The 17,350-nt window shown below is 38.4% G+C and overlaps 2 protein-coding genes across 2 annotated transcripts; one reads left to right on the top strand and one right to left on the bottom strand.

The window, feature by feature from the left end:
- The first annotated feature begins 9,725 nt into the window (after nt 1-9,725).
- Nucleotides 9,726-14,179, top strand: LOC137498361 (uncharacterized). Its single transcript, XM_068225808.1, has 2 exons — nt 9,726-10,034; nt 12,613-14,179. Exons 1-2 carry the CDS (start codon nt 9,733-9,735, stop codon nt 13,529-13,531), a joined length of 1,221 nt encoding a protein of 406 aa, XP_068081909.1. The 5' UTR covers nt 9,726-9,732; the 3' UTR covers nt 13,532-14,179.
- LOC137498362 (uncharacterized) lies at nt 10,615-14,776 on the bottom strand. The gene is made up of 3 exons (XM_068225809.1): nt 14,627-14,776; nt 14,173-14,314; nt 10,615-11,883 (listed from the first exon to the last, which is right to left on the bottom strand). Exons 1-3 carry the CDS (start codon nt 14,696-14,698, stop codon nt 11,138-11,140), a joined length of 960 nt encoding a protein of 319 aa, XP_068081910.1. The 5' UTR covers nt 14,699-14,776; the 3' UTR covers nt 10,615-11,137.
- Nucleotides 14,777-17,350: the final 2,574 nt, after the last annotated feature.

Genomic DNA, 17,350 nt, shown 5'->3' with positions numbered 1-17,350 from the left:
AATGTTCTTATCCAACGTATAACCCTTACGTCCAATCCTATTCCCTCCAATTTCTTTAATAATATTCCATGTTCCACTCTATCAACGGCTTTGGAGATATCTATGGCTATGCAATCTAACTGGCCTCCTGAATCCAACTGATCTGATATGTCCTGCTGAAATCCCACCAGTTGTGCCTCACGAGAAAATTTATTTCTAAATCCATACTGGCTCCTCATGAACCTCATCACATATCCCTCTGATGTACTTTGCTATTAAACCCTCCAGTATTTTACAAACTATACTGGTCAGGCTGATTGGTCTGTAGTTCTCTGGTTTCCTTTTGTCACCCTTTCCTTTATAAATCGGTATTATTATAGATTCCTTCCATTCTTTTGGTACTACACTATTATTTATAACATGGTCAAAGAGAAATTTAAAATATGACACTATGTACCACTCCATTGTCTTTAATACCTCCCCAGTAATTTGATCACTTCCTGCTGCTTTTCCTTGCTGAAGCAGTTGGATTTCTCTGAAAATATCTTCATTTGTGAATGAGAAGCTTCTTGTTTCCCTTTGTGTCTCTTCCTCTCTATCTTCTGTTACTGTTTCCAACTACTGAAAATCTTCTACTGAATCTCTGAATTCCCTACTAAATAGATTTGCTTTCTCAGTATCTGTTAAATAGTGTTTACCCCCTTCTCCCACCATTGTAGGAATTTGGATTCCTTTTCCTTTTCGATTCCTAATATATGAATACAGCGTTTCCCATTTCCCTTTGTGGTCATTACCCTCTTGAAGTATGCCATTCATATATTTCTCTGTTGCTTCCTTTTTCACTGTATTGCTAACGGCCGTAGCCGTGTTGAAACACCGGATCCCGTGAGATCTCCGAAGTTTAGCAACATTGGGCGTGGTCAGGAGTTGGATGGGTTGCCACGCGCTGTTGGTGGGGGGATAAGGGAATGGAGGAGCGGGAAGGAACTGGCCACCCTGCCGCACGTAAACTCCGGCTCAGGAACACCTCTACGGAGGTTCGGACCTGCCTTCGGGCAGAATAACCCTTACCTACCTTCACTCTATTCAGTTCCCTCATTCGCTTTTTTCTAGTTTCTCTATTCTCCCTACCGTCTTTGATTTTCCTGTTTACTATTCTACATTTTCTTTTTAATTTTCTTATTTCCCTTGTATAATAAATAGGGTATGAGGTCATTTTACCCTTGTTAACAGGTACAAATCTCTTCTCTCCTTCCCAAATGATTCCTTTAAATTTAGCCCAAAGTGTGTCCACAATGCTCCCTTCACTTCTCAAACAACTGAATTGTGATTTAAGGTAAGTCCCAAATTCATCAACTTTAGTTTTTCTGTATAATTTCTTGTCTTGTGTGACCCCCTTATTAAGCATTTTTGGTACGAGTCCTACATCCATTATTACAGCCTTATGGTCACCTATTCCTTCAATTACCTCAGTTTTATCAACAGTTTCCCATGGTTTAACCAAGAATACATCTAGCAAGTTATTGAGACGAGTCGGTTCTTGTACTACTTGTGTAAATCCTCCCTCCCAAATTAACTAATTTGCCAGTTTCTGTTCATGGGCTTCACTTGCAGCTCCATTCCATTCAACTTCAGGCAAGTTTAGATCTCCCCCAATTATTACCATATCATTATTATTGTTTTTATGAGTATAATCTATTATTTTCTCAAATATTTTCATGTCTCTTTCCTCTCTTCCCGGCCTATATGTTTCTATAATTCCCACCTCCTTCATATTATCACAAAATAATTATATCCCTAATATTTCATCCCTTTCATCGATAAACCATTCATGTGAACAATAAGTTTCCTTCACCAGAATAAACACCCCCCCCTCCCTTTTTATCTCCTAGGTCTCTACGATTGACTGCATATCCTTCTGGAAATACATCTCTATTACCCACCCCTTCTCTCAACCACGATTCCACTCCTATCACCACATCAGTCTCATAAGATTCCATCAATGTACCGAATTTTAATTGTTTATTTACTACACTCTGACAGTTTACCAAGAGCAATCTCAGACCCCCTTCCCCCCTAAAACTTGACTGTTGCAATTGGGTAACATTTGACTCATGAGTTGAGAACGTCCCTGGAACCCAGATCCTTGTACATAGATCTTGATTTAAGGATCTGGGTTTTCTGGCAAGTTTCCCTGTATATGCCAGTTTAGTGGGATGGGATTTCTTAAGTACATATTAGTCTGCAAATCTCTGTTGATAATTGTAGCAATTTGTCTACAGAGAGTTGCTTTTCCATTACCATTCAGATGTAACCCATGCCTAGTGAACATTTGCCTGCCAAGACCTAAACTATCTACTACATAGACATTTCTCAAACTCTTACATAATCTCTTGATTTTTATATTTACATCATGTACAGCTTTGTTCACACACGAGTCCTCTAAAAGGCCATACCTGGGTGGCACATTAACTACAATTACTTTTGAGTCAGGTAGTTTGTAAATCTTACCTCTGAGGGTCCTAATTAGTTCCTCGCCTTCATTTGCAGCTATGTCATTTGTACCACTCACAATTACCACATAATTGACCTTCTCTAACACAGGATCACAACTTGAAAGGACGTCTTCAGTTTTGGCACCTGGTTTTATTAGTCTTAAAACCTCAGTTTCTGGATTATGCAGCTCATACTTGACTTTCGGTTGGTTTTATTCTTCTGTAGGTTACCTCCACTGGATTTAAAATTATTCGGAAAACTTGATGTGTCTTCTTCTGGAACTTGTTGCAATGACTGAAATCTATTTTGGCACTGCAAAGAGTTTTTTTCCCTGTTTTAAGCTGTACCGGTACGCAGTTTCTCCCATATGTTTAACATTAGGCCTAAAATGGCTACGCGTCACTTCCGTCCACGGCGATCTTTCTTCTCCAGTGTCTTCTTTATCTTCCAGTTTCTTTATTCTGTCCTTTTAAGCTTTCATTTTCAAGTTTCAGAGCACATAGTCTTCTTATAGCACTCCTAAAATCTTAAGCATAGATTCGTAAGTCCCTCTTTCTTGTTGTTCTGCCTCACTACCAGTTTGTTCACACTCGGGACACAGCAACACACTTTCTTCAATATCAGTCCTATTTACAATATTTGCACAACGAAAATGGTACCATTCATCACACTTACGACACAGAATCCCATTTTAACTACTCTTCTGCATTTGCCACATTTTTCACTGCATCTTACACCAGTATCCACCACGGATATCACAGACTCACACACAGTAGTCGCCATCTTGTCCTAGAGACTAGGAAGAGGGAACGAAACGACCGTGACCTTACGTTAGGTATCATTGCGGCATTTGCCCGGAGAAGTAGCGAGAAACCGTGGAAAACCACTTCGAGGATGTCTGAGGTGTGAATCGAACTACCTCAACTCAGCTGATCACCCGAGGCTGAGTGGACCCCGTTCCAGTTTTCGTACCATTTTTCAAATGTTATGGCAGAGCCGGGATTCGAACCCGGACCTACATGGGTGGCAGCTAATCACACTATCCACTACATAACAAAGGCGGAGGGCAATAAAATAATAATAATAATAATAATAATAATAATAATAATAATAATAATAATAATAATAATAATAATAATAATAATAATAATAATCTCAATTACCTTGGGTTGGCACTATGTACAGTGTTGATTAACCCTAGTTTTACAGTCGGACTTATTTACTGACATCAACCCTGTGTTAACCAATGTATTCACTATTTCTGTGGTGGTTAATAGTGTGGTGTGTTTTGTATAAATTAAGAGGTGCGTGTTAACATAAATAAACACCCACTTTCCGAACAACATGAATGAATCCGTGGTGAATAACAACACCTGCCACTCCGGAAGTCGAGGGGTTCTCAGAGCCGTAGGATATGTGGAAGAATGTTTAACGTTCTTCTTCTTATTATTATTATTTTCTTTATTTGTTTTACATTGCACCAACACAGATTATTAAAATATTTTCTTTCAAATTTGCTTTTTTTTGTTTGCTATTTGATTTACGTCTCACAGACACAGATAGGTCTTATGGCGACCATAGGACCGGAAAGGCCTAGGAATGTGAAGGAAGCGGCCGTGGCCTTAATTATGGATCAGCCCCAGCATTTGCCCGACGTGAAAATGGGAAAATACGGAAAAACCATCTTCAGGGCTGCCGACAGTGGGGTTCGAACTCACTATCTCCCGGATTCGAGATCACAGCAGCGCGCTCCTAACCGCACGGCCAAATCGCCCGGTCCAATTTGCTTTACGTCGCATCGACACAGATAGGCCATACGGTGAAGATGGGATTGGAAAGGGCTAGGAGTGGGAAGGAAGCGGCCGTGGGCTTAATTAAGTTATAGCCCTAGCATTTGCCTGGTGTGAAAATGGGAAACCACGGAAATCTACCTTCAGGGCTGAGGACAGTGGGGTTCGAACCCGCTATCTGCCGGATGCAAGCTCATTGCTGCATGACAGTAACCGCTTGGCCAACTTGCTCGGTGAACACAGATTTTATGGACACGATAGAATTATAAAGGGCTATGATTGGGAAGGAAGAAACCGCAGCCTTAATTACAGTCTAGTGTGAAATTGAGAAACAATGAAAACTCTATTCAGGGCTGCCGACAGTGGGGTTTCTACCCACCGTCTCCCGAATGCAAACTCACAGTTACGTGAATCAGACACAGTGGCTAACTTCCTCAGGTTTTGTTACTATTGTTATTTAGATTGATTACCAACAGCTTAACCACCTCCGTAGCGCAACGGTTAGCGTCATTAGCCACCGTACTCAGACGTCCGGGTTCGATTTCCGGTACTGCCGGAAATTTAAGATTTACAAGAGAACTGGTATGTGGTTAAAATTGTACGTGCCACTCATTTCTATTGATGGACGGTCTTAAAAGAACTCTACCACCTCGGGACGAGGACACAAGTTTACTTTTACCAACAGTGTAACGTAACACGTACCGTAATTAAATCACGTCTCCATCTTAAAATAGCATTTGTGAAGCAGCCAAGTCCGATCGTCCAAACCGAGGCCTTTCCTGTGCGTTGTGATTTAATTAGTTAAGGTTCCTCTGATACGGAGGTCACTTACGGTATTGTTTTGATTTTTGATGTAGATTTACGCATCCGTGCTCTGGATAATTAATATTTTAATATATTGCTGAAATTACCATTATACATTCTTTCCTGATGAGTAACCGTAACTGTGTGACGATATTATAAAAGTACGAGCATACCTCGGTTATTGACTGTCAAAACCCCTAGATAACAGGAGTTAAAGGCTTTCACTATTCTAAGCGAGACAGAGCAGTTTACTCTGTATTCAGGCGTCTCTGCCAGCAGCAACTAATCTGGTGCACATTCTTGTGAAGGCAGAACAAACTTTAGTGTCATGAACCCTACAAAGTGAAATTCTTTAAAAATCAATTTTCTCTCGTGGAATCGAACGTGAGTCTTCCGATATGTACCAAGAGCGAATTTATCGGCTTAGTCTGGTAGTTCTACATATTCACTTAGGTTTACTGAAGTTTCTTTGAGCATCTGGAAGGTACAACCAAGATGGCAAAACATAATGTCTAAAGAAGCGGGTCTTGTAAGAGTACATACCGCATGAATTTCAGTAATGGCGTGTTTGAACCCTAGAGTCGGCAGTCCTGAAAATGGTTTTCTTTGGTTTCCCATATTCACACCAGGGCAATGGTACTCCGGGTACTCCGGTTTTCCCTGTCATCTTTCATTCCAGCAACGCTCTCCACTATAATAGGTTGAGCTTACTACTAGCTTAACATTACAAGTTTGGGGCTTCATTCATCCCATCCCTAACTCGGTAATTGACTGGAAAACAGGTTGTAGGTTTTCATCATCATCATCATCATCATCATCATCATCATCATCGTCATCATTATTATTATTATTATTATTATTATTATTATTATTATTATTATTATTATTATTATTAACAAATACATCGCAAATGGAAAATATCCCGGTCGCAATGGTCACTTACAGTAGTGCAATAATAAAGTAAAACGAACATATTCACCCAATACTAACAACGAAAATAACAAACAACTAGCAGATTGCAACAAGCAATTCCATGGAAAGAAAATATTACAGGAAATACTACTTACTAGTTCAAACATTCGAAATCCAGCATCATCATATACAAATTCACACACAACTGAAGTATTTCCATAAGGCCTACTTAACACTACGGCTCACAATACTAGGCCCTATAGATTGAGCTTAGTACTTTTTTTGCTATTTCTTTTACGTCGCACCGACACAGATAGGTCTTCTGGTGACGATAGGATAGGAAAAGCCCAGGAATTGGAAGGAAGCGGCCTTGGCCTTAATTAAGGTGCAGCCCCAGCATTTGCCTGGTGTGAAAATGGGAAACCACGGAAAACCATCTTCAGGGCTGCCGACAGTGGGGCTCGAATCCACTACCTCCCGATTACTGGATACCGGCCGCACTTAAGCGACTGCAGCTTACTACTAGCTTAACATTACAAGTTATATTATAGTAAAGTTAAAACATAACTACCCAACAACTACAACAAGAGTAAGAAAAGCAATTCCATGGAAAAAATATTACAAGAAATAATACTAGTATTGGCTTTCACTTTCTTGTACCGGGCTCCTCACTTTCATCTGCGCCACCTGACCTCCCTTAGTGCATTCTTGTTCTCTTCCGACCCCGAAGGCAATAAGTGTATGAGACCAAGGGTGTCCTTAATTTTCACGCGCTTCATGGCCCTTCCCTCCCGTTTCCCATATACTTTAATTCTTCGAAAGTTTAGATCTCTTCAATTCTTTCCTCTGATTATTTTTAAGAGATTGGTCAGTTGTACTTCTTAAAACATAAACCACCATCACCACTACACCTTCCCTTATTACTTTGACATTAAATAGACCGCAGTCTTTATGTCACCTGCTTATAAGGATGTGCATGGGATTTCAAAAGTTACCTTGTGCTGTAATTTTCTGTTGATTTAGGTAATATACAGAATTCATCTCGGAATAAACTTAACTGAACGAAGTGCTTCAACATTTGTTCGCGGCAGGTCAGCTCTACCTTTTAATAAGACTGTCAAAGGAGCCATTCGCGATAATGACGTTAGATCCAGCGGTCGTTAAAATGCGCCTAGCGCTGTGTTACACGGGCTCTGGCCTCCAAATGCTGCTAATCTGTCTCCCGTCTCACGCACAGCCACCGTGCAATGTAGGGCATAGAATCCATTTCGTGATGCCGGAGGGAAATACAACTGTGACTGTTTACAGAGTTAAATAAAAAAAGAGGTTGAGCCTTCAGTGTAAAACTGTATACATGGACGTTTCTAACTTCACGATACGATAAAATTATTGACATAATAATTCAGTTCGCTAAAGCACAGCGATGAACACAAGGGACTGGATGATTTGGATTTGGACACTCGCTCTCACTGAGAAGGTATGGTAACAACCTCACACAAAAGACTCTGTTGCCGTCTTCCCATAGCCAACGCTAATTAATTACATTCAACAGTACAGTTATGGAGGGACTGCCAGGTCGAGACGGTAAAGTCTTGCTTGATTCTACTGGATGGACGTCCCCGTCAGGAATTCAGGAATTCGAAAATTCAGAATCCACGAAATGTCACTATAACATTTGTTCCAAATGGAAGATACTAATTGCTTTTACTCAAATACAGTGTAAAATCTGCGGTAAATTAACAAATACCGTTGTTAATAGAGAAATCTCTGGAGAAATACGAATACGTACTTACGGGCTGTCGACAGGACTCCATTATGTTGCATTCCGCTGCTCGTGCCGTCTTTTGTTTCTTTCCTAAAGTCCAGGGCTTGCACCGATGAATGGGAGTGCTATGTCTGTGAATTCTGATTATCTCTGTCCATATGTCTAGCGCGGGCAGTTCAAACAACAAAATGGAGCTCAGCAGCATTCAGAGTAGAACGCTATTAGTCACGACTGAAACGATATGCCAGAAGCATGGGAGTAATGAACTCCAAACTGCTCCCAGAGCCTATTGACCAGTTCATGTGGTTGGAACTGTATGGAAAATCAACTAAGGACGCATTCAACAACTTGGTGCTGCATAGTACAGAGAAATATCATAAGTCCCCCAACTTATTTTTGTTGAAAGAAAAATAGCATGATCCCTGCATCAATAGATATTGCACCCATAAGCGAATGTGCATAATTAATGCATAAATTAAATGTTTAATAATTCGCATATGGGAATACAGCAGTAGGCTGGGAAAAGATTGCAGTCTCACAAAGCAACAGCCAGGCGCCGTTCAGACTGAAAATATATCCACAGAATACGTCTTAAGGCACGAACAGGAAGTAGCTAGCCTGAGTGGTACGTCCAATTATGTTTTATGATGCCGACGAGAAGTGGAAACTTTCTATCCAGTTCCCACGTGAATCCGCACGTCGAAATCTGCCCTGCCTAGAAGAGCGAGTGAGACACGAATAATATCCGTCATCCCTTAGCAGAAAATAGAAGAACCCAAACTGCCAAGAGCGCGAACGTCTCAGCCAATCACAAAATTGCAAATTTTATTGTCTTGTCATAGCGGGAATCTACAACTAGTATTTCGCGATTTGGTGCCCGAAGTAGCTGTGAAATATTGTGTCCTGACTTCCAAGCAATATTTAAGGATTTATCAGTGCAAATGTGTGGTTACTCAGTGGTTAAATAAGAAATTTTCAACTTTACATGGAAGAGTGGTATCGCCCAGGAAATGAACAGTCATGGCGGGAAGGCGCCATACTCTGACAGAAAATAGAGCCAGTGACGCGCGCCGTCGTATGAATTAACCTGTGATCGTTTCTCATAACGCAATGTAACACATAAATCGGACCAAAACTAGGAATGCTTTCAGCACATTTTCTAAAATTCTAACCTACGGACACATGATAAATCGGTCCCAAGTGCAGGATTATTACGCCACATCCCTTCCACAGAACTATTTTCGAAGTGGGAGGAGGACTGTTTACAAAAAGGAAGACACCAGTGTGGTGAACTTCAGTCTCGTGAGAATCTCAGTCTCGTAGGAAATCCTCAGTCTCGTAGGAAATCTTCAGTCTCGTCGGAATTCTCAGTCTTGTGGTGAATTGCAGTCCTGTGAGAATGCGCAGTCTTGTAAGAATCTTCAGTGTCTTATACAGTACTTGACATCCGAGTGAGGAATGTATTTATTTATGTGAGTAATATCTTAGCCGAAATGAACACTTTGATAAACTTTTATTCAACTTTAGATTATGCAGATATAATCAGGCAGTTAAATTAACAAATGACAATGGTAGTTATATTCTCAACACTTGCCATGAATGAACTTAAAGTGCTAGGACCGAGGTGAACATTGAATCTCGTCGTAACACGTAGCTGCATAACATTTTCCCTAGTTCACGTGTAGCTTGTATATTTCGTGGAAAAGTCATATGTTGGAGGACGATTATTATAAAATTCTCCACATCATCGGGAACATTACATTTATATTTTTCCACACTCTCATAGAATTATTATTGCAAGTGAGATATTTGGGAGCAGAGTTAGTCAAGCCAGTTAAGGTAATCGCCCACTGCAGGGAACCGCGCCGCGCCGCGCGGAACAAGCTTGTGGAACATTCCACGGGTCATTTTCCGAGACTTCGCCCATACAGCACACCTCACCGCGCCGCCTCTCTCCAGTTGGGGAAGTGCAGCTCACACAGAAAGATGAGTTCCAGTTCCGAGGAGGATTTATTATTTGCAGTTGCGCTACTTGCAAATGAGGAAGAAGAAAAACGCGAAAGAAAAGTTTGGGTCCACAACATTTATGAGAAAAGGGAAACGTACGGAGAGTTTCACCATTTATTTCCTGATCTACTAAAGGACCGAAGTAAATTTTTCCACTACTTTCGTATGTCCCAAGAAAAATTCTATGAACTATTGAACCTAGTTAAGCCGTGTGTAGAGCGAGAAAATACCACCTTTCGCCGAGCTGTACCATGTGAAGAAAGACTTGCTGTATGCCTCAGGTAAGTTATTTGATTCATTTATATTTTAATTTCATATTTTCTCGTACAAACAGAGTAACACAATATAGCTACAGTAATAGTAGTTACTGATAATTCAATGTAGCGTATCGAAAAGGTTTTTATTTATTTATTTATTTTGTTGTCCGATACACAAAAGCCTATTTTATCCGAAGTTACTTTAGGGCTAAAGATGATAATAGATTATACAATTGCATCAGATTAAATAGTATGAAATTATCACAGAGCTGCTGAAAATTTCCATCCTAAGGTAAAGCACTAAATCATTTTAAGACTATACAGGTTCTGGAGGAAATAAAATATAAAATCATTGATTCAGTGTTTTTTTCAAAAGGCGTAGGTGAACAAAAGTTAGTTGGGAAACTAAATAAAACTTCCCCAAAGGCTGAATTTTTAATATACTTTTTTAAAATGGATTTTTTGACTAACATACTTTTATGGAACATGTTCCACTCTCTGAAATAATTGTAAAAATGTTTGTCCGGAAGATATGCGCAAAAGAAAATCGTGCAACTACGCCCTTTCCAAAAAAATAGACACAAAAACGTTCATTAAATTGTTTTAAAATGCAATTTATTTGCTAGAGACAGATATTTACAGAAATACGTGACAAAGACTAACACAAAATATAATATCAGTTTAGGACTTAAATTGGAATGTTTCGCAACACTAAGAAATTAGTGCAAATCTAAAGCACAGACAATTTGTTCAGATGGAATGTATTTGCTACACACTAAAATTACCGTACTACAAATCTGAAGCACAGAGAACCACTTACAACATAACAAAGCCATTGTTACTCAGCAGTTTAGGTTTGAAAACCTAATATACAGTATTATTTAATGCAAATCTAAAGCAAAGGAACATAGTTATAAAAAAACATTACTAAATAGAAATTCAAGTTGTTAAATTGAACGTATTTGCTACACTGAGAAATGAAAGCAAATCTGAATCACAGAGACAGATACCATGAACATATCATTGTTGCTCTAATAACATCTTATAACAAAAGCAGATGTCTCAATAATTTTGTGGGAGGCGGTATGTAGTTACAGCTCATGGAGAGTAGCGAAATGGTTTACACTTTAATTGTCGTTCACTGGGTGGTTGTCATCATTCGTCTGGTGATTTTGATTGAACTGGGGTGCCTGAATATGGCCTGGTGTTGGTGAGATTGGGATCTGTGAACCTGCTTGAGTGTGTGTAAGGATACTGGAAGAAGTCAAACTTGGTGGAAATCGATACTGGACAGGAATTTCGGGATGGATAAAATTTGGTGCTGGAAATGACTGCATATTGATTGCTTCAAATTCTGCCTGATGAATGATGGTGGAAATCTGACTTTTAATTTTTACTTGTAACTGTGGTGGAAATGTTCTTACTGTCTCTTCTACACTTTGAAAGTATTTGCGGAGATGGTCACCCTCTTGCCCTAGAGAAGATTGTCGCGATTTCTTCAACTCAACAAACTCTTTAAAAATAGCAGCCGAAGGTGTTAAAGGCGCAGTTTTCTTTCTCTTGCCACTCCACAATCCTGGTCGTTTGTCATTTTTCTGAGTATCTTCAGTTGTATGTGAGGAACCCGAGTCGACATTCTGAGATTCTTCCTGAACCTCAGAAATATCTGTTTGTTCATCGTCATCGGATGGAGTTCCTACATTGCTCACCTGGCTTCTCTGCATTGTGATGAAGGGCCTGATGAACTCCATTTGTGCCTCGAGGCGCCAAGGGTTGATTTTCTTGGCTGCTTGTCCAGATTTTGGTTGTCTTTTTCTTAAAGCCTTCCGATAACATTCCCGCAGGGACTTCCATTTGGCTCTGCACTCATCAGCTGAAAGTAAAAAAAGATGTAATATAAATAAATAAATAAATAAATAAATAAATAAATAAATAAATAAATAAATAAATAAATAAATAAATAAATAAATAAATAAATAAATAAATAAATAAATAAATAAATAAATAAATAAATAAATAAATAAATAAATAAGTTAATTATCTAACTATGCATAAAAGTTTAAATAATTTCTTAAATGTTTATATCATTATTGAAATATGAAAGCAATCAATCAATCAATCAATGAATTCAAATCAATTATCTAAAGGCTAAGCCTTGTCGCTGTAGCCACATCCCACGGTCTTGAGCAGTTCTCTTCATCGTGACGTAGGAAGCAAAACTGAGTATATCATATTTATTTCGTCCACTAGAAATTAAGAGAAACACGTTACCATCAATGGCTCAAAGCGAAATTGTACTAAATTTTGAGATGTTAAGAGACGTGCAGGATCTCTCCGAATATTTTACCAGTCAGAAAATTGTATCCTTTCAGTTTAGGGATTTCACAACTAAATTACAGGCTTTTGATCAAAATGACAGGGCATTTAATATTATCAAATTATTTCTTGTTAGCTGGAGAAAGAAAGTAATCAGATCAGAGATGAATTAAAATTTGTGATCATTTAACAAACGCAAAGAATTAGGCAAGAAGCAATAATATTTATTTATTTATTTATTTTATTTATTTATTTATGTATTTATTTATTTACTTTTTCTTTTCAGATTTCTTGCTACCGGGAACTCTTTCAGAACACTTGCATTTAGCTACAGACTTGGAGAGACAAGCGTCAGGAGGATTGTGTACGATGTGTGTGACGCTGTGTGGACAAAGTTGGTTCCTATTTTCATGCCTCAACCAGACAAAGAAATCTGGGAGAGAAATGAACTAGAGTTCCGAGAAAGATGGAATTTCCCGAACTGTGTGGGAGCAATGGACGGGAAACATGTGGTGTTTGACAAGCCAGCCAACAGTGGGTCATTGTTCTACAATTACAAAAAAAGCTTCTCCATTGTGCTTCTAGCTCTAGTCGATGCCAATTATAAGTTTGTGATGGTAGATGTAGGGGCTTTGGGAAAAAATAGCGATGGGGGAATATTTTCTAATAGTATTTTCGGAAGAAAACTTCAGCAGAACAAATTGGACTTTCCTCCGGATAAAATTCTACCTGGAACGAATGAGCTCATGCCTCATGTTATTGTTGCAGATGAAGCATTTCCTCTGCAACGGAACTTGATGAGGCCTTATCCCGGTGATGAATCAAAAAGAAACACGGAGAAGAGAATATACAATTACCGACACAGCAGAGCTAGAAATACCTGCGAGGATTCATTTGGCATTTTATCTAAGAAGTTCAGAATATATCAGAGGAAAATGCAAGTTTCGCCAGAACATATGACGAAATTTGTTTTGGCAACCTGCGTGCTTCATAATTTCTTACGCGAAGATCATCCAAATCTGCTTGCAGAACTTATAGAAGAAGCTACACCTGCGCTTCAAGATTTGAGAGGCACTGGAGGGACGTACACAGGATCAGCTCTTCGGATCAGGGACAGATTTAAGGACTATTTCAGCTCCCATGCAGGATCGGTTGAATGGCAAGAAAGAATGATAAATGTTGGCCGAAGGAACACTAACGAATAAAAATTAATTCTTAACGTATTGTCCTCGTTGAGAACTTAACATGATAGCCTACAATTATTAGTAAACGTTTTACATTAACTAAGTAGTATAATTTTAGACTTTTCATCATAATGAACCTAAGTTATCGTTTTTAATCTCTATATATTTGTTTTGATGAACAATTGCCTGACCGGAAACATAATCATGAAATGCATAGGATATGGCAATGAATATGTGAGGTAATAATTATTATAACAAACAATAAGTTTCTTAAGTAATAAGAAAACAAAAATGTGATCAATTGTTAAACATATTTATAATGTTTAAATCTGATGTCTTTTTCAGGTTGCACTACATCTGTTTATCTTTTAACTCCTTTCGTTTACTCTTTCTTTTGGTATAGGATCATTGTTTTCTTGTCACGTAGTACAATTTTGTAGCGGCTTTTGCTTTTACGCTACTACTTTCCTTCCAACACGTTTTGCTTATGGATAGAAGGCTGAGCGTTAATTATGGTGTCCTTAGAATTTAATGGCTGTATGTATTTGATATGTCATTTTTTTTAAATTCTTGTTCACTGTACTGGGTAATGAAAAGTTTTAATATTATTTTATTTTATAATAGCTTTAACGTGCTTGTCAATTGGAAATAAATATACTTACCACTGAGGCCCATTTCCTTGCTGATTTCATCCCACGAATTGTCCTTTGCCAGATTATCGTGGTACTTGGGATGAGAGGGATCGTACAGATGGGGATATTCCTTCACCAAAAGCAGCAATCCTTCTTCATTCATTCTGAAAACCTGAATTTAAAAAACGAAATGAAAACCTTAAATTTGTTTTACTTAACTTAATAAACGTGACTGAGGAGTTTGTTGGAGAACTAACACGTTTACATTTTTAAATTATATTCTAATTAAATTTACAATATAAAAACCACATGAAAACATCCGGCTCGATGTTGATTTTGTTGAATTCTAGCTCAATTTGGTTATGCATGATTTTACTTACCACAATGAACGATGAGAACAGGACAGAAGAGGAAACACAACTCAGAAGACAACAGAAACACAGACAAGATAACAGAAAGGCGTACAGTGCACAATACCACTAACCGCGTGAAGGTACGAGCATGCTGGCACTAGTCGAGGACTCCCGAGGACCGCCGAAACGGCACGAAACCACATTCTTTCCGTTATTCCATCCTTCTACCCTCGCCCAGGCAAGCGCGCCGAAAGGAAAAAGTTCCGTTCCAGAAACCTGGGGGCTTCTGGCGCGGAAATTCAACAAGCTTGCTCCGCGCGGCGGGGCGCGGCTCCCTGCAGTGGGCGTTAAGCCATTTCATTTCACAAGAAGCAGACCACGGAAATTTCTTCTCGGCTGCGCTGCGCGGCGCGGCGCGGTGTAGTGGGCGATTACCTTTACAGGGAGAAAAACTTTGTTTTCACAATTGGAATGCTGCCGCACTAAGACCTTGAGTCCAGTGTTATGGTCAGAGAAGGTGAATAACCAATAATCCTTTACACAAACAAACTGAGAGGGGTGAGAGAGAGGCGACAGCAGGCAGGTAGCGGAGTCCAGACTTTCGACTTCACGTCAGGTGCTCAATGCAGTGTCACTGAATATTCTTCGTAGGAGTGTTAAAATGCGAGTGCTAATATAAATATGGACGTGTGCAACGATATTGTAAAAATGCATCAAGTTTGCGTGTGTGACCTCTCGGATAACACCAGCTTGAAGATGAAGTGCTAAATTCATCATGACGGGGTCCGGAGGATGATCTGACCTGCCTCCAGCACAAATAAGGTAAATGAGCAATATGTAAATATGTAAAATATGTAGGGCTATGAACAATCGATGATCAAAAATGTAGTTTAGAATTTTAGCTAGGATTGTAAATAATTCACGGATCGGATGGTAATTATAAAAATTAGGATCGTAATAATAATAATAATAATAATAATAATAATAATAATAATAATAATAATAATAATAATAATAATAAGTGTTAGCGAGTGTTACTTGCGTAGTTTTCTTTTAAAGTAAGTCATTTTGACATGAGAATCCTATTTTACTAAGAAATTTACATACGGTGTAGTGCAGATTTTTAAAGTAGTGATAATAATAATAATTGTGGTAATGAGCGGGATTTTTGTTGACGTTTTGATTTTGTGGATGCCGCCATGTTAGTTTAAATGTTTATTTTTTCTATTAGCGCATTAGGTTTATTATTTCATGTTCTGTAATCATTATTCGAACGACCGTTTCCGGTAGCTCTCATACTTTGTATTTCGAGACGATATGGTTGATACGCACGATTTAATTTCTTTATGTAACGTGGTTACACATTTCGATAGCCGTGTTTTTGAGAGGCAATGTCGTTATTTCAGTTAATTAATTAGTGACAGGAAGCCATTGATAAGTTAGCTCTGATATTTCATAATATGTGAAACGGTGGATGATCAAAATAACGAGCAAAGTAATAGTAATATCCCTGATGTTCTGTGTTGAGAAATGGAAAATGAGATATTTGGACCATGTCATTAATAATGTCGTATAAATGGATGTGTGAACTACACAGTTATTTCGCCCGCCGGATACGAGCGAGGCCGTATTATGCGTTACTACGTCGAGAATATTGATGAATAAATAGAATTGAGAGATGAATAATTTAACCGAGAGTGTTAAATATGCGACGACATGTATTATGGTTGTAGGCGGAAAGCCCGTATTGCTTCAAATAGTTCCAGGGAAAATAAATGCTCGGAAAATATGCAATTGAGAGCCCGAGATAAATTGTGAACAGAGCGACTGATCAATGCGTGTTTCGACAGTCAAGTATAATCATTGATGACATGTAATACCAATAATTATTGTCCGTAAAGATTGAATAAGGTCATGTCCAGACATTTTAGTTTGAGGTTAGAAGATTGCCATCAAATTCACGTAATTTTGCTAATTAGATCAGGGTAATATTTTATACTTCTACATTGCGCATTTTTATTTTAAAATTTTATTAGGCAGCGATTTTTGGGATCTAGATCTTTATTATGATATCATTTCTTTGTATATATTTTGTCACCGTATTATTTTAAAATCTGATACGTGAATTGTGTTTTATTTAATGTCTGTAAATAAAATAAAATAGGGGTAGTCAGGTTATTTTAATTTCAGTCTTTCTTAGGAGCAGTGTTTCTCCATTGACATGTTCATTTATGTAAATAAGATTTCATGTGTTAGGGTAAGAGATCATCGATTAGTTCATAGTCAAAACTATAGTAGTGGTATGCTCATACCAAAAGAGAGTCAGTAATCACCAAGTCTTAAAAATCCACTACATTTCAGTTAGGCAAATGAAGCGATCTTTAGTAAGTAGTTGTATCACAAGTGCCGCAGATGAAATCTGCCTCCATCTAGAGTTGGTATCACACAAATATGCATGCACAATGAAAACGCAGACAGCGGCAAACTAGGTAAAGTTAACGATGTAAAGGGATCGCCTTCATTTGAGATGTAAACCTGAGGCACTTGGCCTAATTAATTTAAGTAATTTTAAGCGTCCAGACTGTCACAGTTAAGTAAATAAGGTTTAACAAACTAAAGGAGTGGTGGTAGCACTCAGGTGTTCAGTTCAGTAAATTTTCTTGTTTTCAGCCACGAGCAGATTAAATATGTGGCAAAGGTTATATAACGGAAAAAGTACCATGTTCATGGTTGTTTTGTTTGGTTTTTCTCTCTTTTCGTTATTAGTACACATGGTTAGTGTATTCTAGTATTACTTTAGAGTTGGGTGCTTCCCAAATGAATTTAAATATGAATTAAATATTTGATAGACACCT

Source organism: Anabrus simplex, chromosome 2 (genome assembly GCF_040414725.1).
Source record: "Anabrus simplex isolate iqAnaSimp1 chromosome 2, ASM4041472v1, whole genome shotgun sequence".
NCBI classification, from domain to species: Eukaryota; Metazoa; Arthropoda; class Insecta; order Orthoptera; family Tettigoniidae; genus Anabrus; species Anabrus simplex.
This window is presented reverse-complemented; position numbering and strand designations above follow the sequence as displayed.

Bases quoted from the DNA above. Each gene is read 5' to 3' on its own strand.
- LOC137498362 (XM_068225809.1), bottom strand. From the start codon at position 14,698: ATGTGGTTTCGTGCCGTTTCGGCGGTCCTCGGGAGTCCTCGACTAGTG. The intron at 14,315-14,626 runs GTTAGTGGTATT...TTTTAAATTCAG, and splicing joins CATGCTCGTACCTTCACGCG to GTTTTCAGAATGAATGAAGA. The intron at 11,884-14,172 runs GTAAGTATATTT...TTTTACTTTCAG, and splicing joins CAAGGAAATGGGCCTCAGTG to CTGATGAGTGCAGAGCCAAA.
- LOC137498361 (XM_068225808.1), top strand. From the start codon at position 9,733: ATGAGTTCCAGTTCCGAGGAGGATTTATTATTTGCAGTTGCGCTACTT. The intron at 10,035-12,612 runs GTAAGTTATTTG...TTTTCTTTTCAG, and splicing joins AGACTTGCTGTATGCCTCAG to ATTTCTTGCTACCGGGAACT.